Raw genomic sequence first — 6,052 nt, forward strand, 5'->3', positions numbered from 1 at the left:
TATTTGTTTACAGGGCTAATTTGTGTGATTTTTAAATAAAAAAATAACAATTATATGATATGTATAATTTATTACAGGCTTGCGAATTTGGCTTGTTTGGGACCAATTGTTGACTTGTAATTATTGGTTAACTTTTATTTCTCATAAATTATTGAAAATAACATGATTACTAACATGTTTGAATGGTTGAGCTTGACAAAATGTAGTCATTGTCAACACAATTCTTTGTAAAGGTCTACTTTTCCAAATGATTGGGATGTCACAGTTAGAATTAATGTTCCCCTTCTTCTAATGGGGGAATCATTTGGTAAAATATGTGACGCAGCTACAAAGTATGGTTTCGTTTCTAATAAATTTTTTTTTTTAAAAAGGTTTTCATGTTTGTTAGATAATACAAAAACATTGGATTTGTGCTCTGCCTTTAAAAAGCAATGAGACATTATAGGCTTCCCTATGGAAAGGGGGACTTAAATATTTGATAGATTTTTGTTAGTAGATTCCATGTTTGTGTTATTGGCTATCGGCTAATTTACAACTTATCTATACTATGTGTAAAAAAGAGCTGCAGATGTTTTTTTTCTTTTCAGCGCTGCTGCCTATTACCTTTGCACAATTACTAACAAATAACTTTTAATACTCACGAAACTGTCACCTCAAACCTTCTGCTGCTGCATTAGTGTTGTGTGTGTGTGTGTGTGTGTGTGTGTGTGTTTGCGCGTGCACATGAATGTTTGCTTATTTAGCATATTCTGTACTGTAAAAAATGGATTTCTGTGATTATCACAACTTAAAATTCAACATTCAACAAGAAATAATTTGTTTCAACTTATTAAAAGTACGTGTTCGTGCTTGACTTAAAATATTAAGTTTAGTTAACTTTAGTTAAGTTGGATATTTAAGTTATCTCAACCAATTTTAAGTTGTTATAACTAAGTACGCATGTCTGCTACTGAGAAAGTATGATATTGGCGATTGGTATTTAACAGTTGATTGTTCTCGCTTTCTTATTTATAGCTAATAATCAAATGCATTTTAATATCAGGTCATAAGAATCTTTGTAATTATATAGCTTGTCTTATAGAGAACTGGCCGCATGTATTTTGCCTTCTAACTGCAGTATGTTGTTGAGTGTTATAGATAAAGTTATTTAGGGTTAAAAAAATCTAAATCTAATCTAACCATTCAGTAAGAGCACATGGAACAACTAGAAACAGGGTAAAATAAAAACATTCACAAGGCCTTTCTTATTCCAGATGAGTTACCACCTATTTTTATATTCATAATACAATAACCTTCTACACTATTCTGCATTCAATATAAGAACGCGAAAAAGATGACTGCATGCTTTATCCGATTTCTTTTATAAATTGTGCATCAGTTTAAAGTGGTCTACTGGTCTTTCATTGTCATTTACTTTTCCTTTTACTCCAAAGCACCCAGTAATGGTGGTTTTAAATCGAGTTATTGAGTTTGCACAATGTATTTCCCCATAGCTGAGTCTGTGACCATAACAAGAAAACCAATGGCAAAAGCCAATATCCTGTCATCAAAAACCATTGGAAACATCATCTTCTAAATCATTTAAAGTTCCCAGTTTTGTATTATCCAAACAGATTCTGCCAACAATATAAGTTATGATATTTAATGTCCATGCATCATTGATTTCAATAAAATATGTTTACTACTACAATGTTTTTTTTTATCTTTCTAAGTGCAAAGCAGCATTTGTTTCTATAAAACAATGTCTCAATAGCAGCATGATGAAATACATAATTAATAAACAATAAGGTTAAACAGTTCTTCTAAGTATTGTAGTTCATTACACTGTTCATGGTTTCTGAACAACAACTGGTTTAACAGGTGTGCATTATATTTTACAACAAGCACTGCCTTATTCAATACAAATGTAGAGACTATATGAGTTATATAATTTGATACATTTTTTATAAGTGGACAACACGGTTTTGACTCAGGATATATATAGCATGACTTAAGATACATGCGTGCATTTTCAGAATTTTTCAAATGTTATTTTTTGTGTGCTCCTTTGCACTGTTGCCCTGGAAACATTTAATTGCGCTAGAGAACAAAATGACTGACTCGGCAGGCAAAAGAACAATGTGTTGAATTCATAGCTTATTGTCCCCCTGCACTTCAACAGACCCCCGCCGAGTTCAAAGGATGAGGAGTCCTGTAGAGTGGGATATCACATCAATGTTCCCAACTTCACCATGCAAAAACATTGAACTATTAATCTTTAGAAAGCCTGAAGCCAATAACACTGACCCAAAGAAGCTCTACAGTGCTTTTCATCCCGTTTCAAAGGCCCCTGCATATAAGCATTAATAATAAAAGGAACAAAGACTGTCATATATTCAAATAATGAATCATAATTAATTTCAAGATTGTTTTAGGGTTAAAGAAATCAAAACAGATAAAACACATATAACAGTTTTCCCCTTTTTGCCCCAAAGTTTTGTCAGATAAATATAACCAGGTTTAGAGTTATACCCTCATTTAAAATTATATATATATATATATATATATTGATGGTTTAATCGATCTAATATGATCATTAAAAACACATCCTCATGCCAACCCCCTCTGGACATCACTTTTGGCTGGTATATTATGGGTAAATGCCCCCTTTGAAAGTTTACCCATCACCCCCTAATTGAAAACCACTGCTCTGGTGTAGCATTTATAACTTTGTCAAGAACCAAAATCCTTTGCAGAACCTACAAGGAACTTTTGAACAGTTTTAAGTGTGTATTGGCATTAGGCAAATTGGAGACCTTGAGCTATAATAGCCTACTGAAGTGAAAGATCGACTAAACTGAGAGATCTTGGATTGTGTAATATTTTGATGAGCTTTAATCGCTATTAATTAGGCCTATCAATCACTGTGACGAGTGTGAGATGTGAGTGATCCTAGTATCGGTCTATATGGTGAAGCGGAGGGGGAGAGGTGTGAGTCCAAAGCTCCTCCCTGCTGATTGTTGAGAGCAGTAGTGATTCAGTCCCATTGTTTGAGAGAAGCGGATCAAACGCCCCACACAGAGAACCTCTTTTTCTCATGGAAATAAAGTGTCTGCCTCTCATTCATACATGAGTTTCTCTAATGCAAAGAAGTCGAGCACGCGGGGAGACTACACACACACACACACACACACACACACTACTGAGTGAAGTTAAGAGCACGCGGGACTTGGAGAGCGACTTTGGAGAAGAGGATCCCTGGACGCGCTCACACGCTAAATGAGGGCATTTCTTTAGTGAGATTGATGAGGTTTTGCTGATATTTCACCATGTTTGCCCTTGGACAGTGCGCGCTTGTTTTCGGGCTGCTGTGTGCTGCGCTCTCCGCGGGCGCATCGGTGTGTCCAGCCGGCTGCGAGTGTTCAGAAGCCGCGCTCACGGTCAAATGCGTTTCTAAAGATCTGCGGGACATACCGACCGGCATACCGAGCTACACCAGAAACCTCTTCATCATCGGAAACCACATCAGTCAGATCGGACCCGAATCTTTCCAAGGACTGGACAACGTGACAAATTTATCACTGCCTAACAACAGGTAAAGTCAATGATCTAATTCATCTTGACCCTTAAAATGCCATTATGTTAACCACTGTTACTAGAGTTAAGTCATGTTGAATTTATATGGGATCTCCTTCAAACTGTGTCTGAAGCTTTCTGTCATTTTAATTTCTTATTTTAAAGACGGTAAAGACTACATCTAAGTTACATGTTTCTGCATTTCGGTATAAACTGTGCTTACAAAGGTACTCTTTTCAAAAGAGAAAGCTCAAATAGAAGCCCTAAGATGTTTAATGTGTGTACAGGTTTTATTGACCCTCAGATAATCTTGTTTTATTTTTATTTTTAACTGAACCAGATTCTATACATTGTGCTGAAGTATGTATGAACTAGTAAAACAGTTTAATTAAGAAATTAAGTAGGATCTTATTAGTCAAGGATGTGACCACAGGGCCAGATGGTAACACCCCATCATCATCATAACATTGTTTTATTCAGAAAGTTCCCCGAAAAGGGGTTTAATAGTGTTAACAAAAAAAAACGTTTTATCTCCTGTTGGTGTTATGTCCTTTTAAATATGCTTATCAATTTATATGCATTTTCATTCAAAAGTGTTACCGTCCTTGCCATGAAAATAGCCTAAACTGACATGGATTAAAACAAATTATTGGCCTTGACAATCATGGACCCATGAGGAACCTTTAACATTAATGGAACAGTTGCATTACACAAAAGGTTCTTTTATAGAGGAAAAAGTCTAGATTATTAAATTTAGATTATTAAAATGTTATTCACACAAAGAAAAAAAAAATCACTGAAATGTTCTTTGGGGAATCCAAAATGCTTCTTCAAAGGCATCACTGCGTAACCCCCCTTTTGGAACTTTTATTTTCAAGAGTGTAGATTAAAATTGTTAATTTTTCTCTGTCCAGGATCTCTGAGGTGAAGTCTCACACATTTACTAGTCTGCGTAGCCTCAGATCGCTGGACCTTAGCAACAACCAGCTGGCCATCATCCATCCTGAGGCGTTCACTGTCCAGAGCCGTATGCTGAGGGAGCTCAACCTCAGTCGGGCTCTCTACAACCACTCGTCCGTCATCGATTTGGCCACATCTCTTCGCTGGAGTACTTTGAGTGACCTGCTGAGGCTGGACCTGTCCAGTAATGGCCTTGTCTACTTGCCCCCTGGCATCTTTTGCCATCTTGTCGGCCTGCAGCGCCTTCAGCTTTCCAACAACTCTATAGTGTCCATACATAACGGCACATTTACAGGACTAGATCACCTCAAGGAGCTCGATCTCACCCATAATGCCCTCAGGACTTTGCGTGAAGAGGCTTTAAAGGAGATGGATCAGTTGCGTTTTGTTAGGCTCCACTTGGCGGAGAATCCTTACACCTGCACATGTGACATCGAGCCTTTTGCCGCCTGGCTGAACGGCTCACGAGTGCGTGTAGAGGACGTTGAGCGCCTGACTTGTGCGTTCCCCGTCGCATTGCAGAACACATCTCTATTGACTGTGGGTGAAATGGAATTGGGTTGCCATAAGGTTGGAGAGGGTGACAACCTAGCACTGCAGACCTCCTACGTGTTCCTGGGTCTCGTGCTGGGATTTGTTGGTCTCATGTTTCTCTTTGTGCTCTACCTGAACCGTAAAGGTATTAAGAAGCGCATCAACGACATGCGTGACGCATGCCGGGAAGTCTGGGAAGGGTATCACTACCGATATGAGATCGATTCAGATCCCAGATTGTCACAATTTTCTACAACAGCTGATGTGTGATTGGACATGAACACTTCCAAAACCAAGCTCCTTTAATGAACTTGTTTTCTATTGCATTTATACTTGGAAAATGCTCGTATGTGTCGCGAACATGTAGACATATTTAAGTAGGCACATTTTCTTGTGAAAAGCATGTAATGCCTGTCTTGTCGAAGCCTTTATAACAAGCACACCTCCCCCTCAAGTCTGCACAGAATTGGCCTTTGCTTCTCAATCGCATTTGCAGAGTTGGCTTTTGCTTCTCAATCATCATGGGATGTTTGAGGATTAGTCCAAGAAAGGGGCAGAAGCCATAAATTAACTCTGACCACCAACAACCAACTAACCCCCCACCCCACACCAATCTCCATTGTCGTGTACTGGAATATTGCCCACCTCTATAGTGCTCAAGTGCCTTGTTTATTGGATTTAAGGGGCTGACCAGCTTCAAAAGGGGACAACTCTTTATATATATATATATATATATACACACAGAGAGAGAGAGAGAGAGAGATGCATACTGTGCTGTTTGTGGAGTTTTGAGGACTGTTTTATTGCATGCTTGTGCAGCCCTGTTTTTATGGAAGTGTACGCCATTCTAGTGTCGGACCCTGAGCAACAGAATTAGCAACCTTCTATGGTCCTTTCTGTCCCTCTATCCACAGGGAGTCTGCGAAGAATGTGCCGGATTTTCTCTCCAAAAGCATTCCAGCAGGAGGATAACCTCTTCTAAGCTCTAGAAGTAGGATCTTTT

General features: G+C 38.3%; 1 protein-coding gene across 1 annotated transcript; it reads left to right on the top strand.

Moving 5' to 3' along the window:
• Positions 1 to 2,963: 2,963 nt before the first annotated feature.
• tpbga (trophoblast glycoprotein a) lies at positions 2,964 to 5,641 on the top strand. Its single transcript, XM_056264842.1, has 2 exons — positions 2,964 to 3,574; positions 4,470 to 5,641. Exons 1-2 carry the CDS (start codon positions 3,309 to 3,311, stop codon positions 5,317 to 5,319), a joined length of 1,116 nt encoding a protein of 371 aa, XP_056120817.1. The 5' UTR covers positions 2,964 to 3,308; the 3' UTR covers positions 5,320 to 5,641.
• Positions 5,642 to 6,052: the final 411 nt, after the last annotated feature.

This window comes from Rhinichthys klamathensis, unplaced genomic scaffold, assembly GCF_029890125.1.
Source record: "Rhinichthys klamathensis goyatoka isolate OS25496 unplaced genomic scaffold, OSU_Roscu_1.1 h1tg000225l_1, whole genome shotgun sequence".
Classification (NCBI taxonomy): domain Eukaryota; kingdom Metazoa; phylum Chordata; class Actinopteri; order Cypriniformes; family Leuciscidae; genus Rhinichthys; species Rhinichthys klamathensis.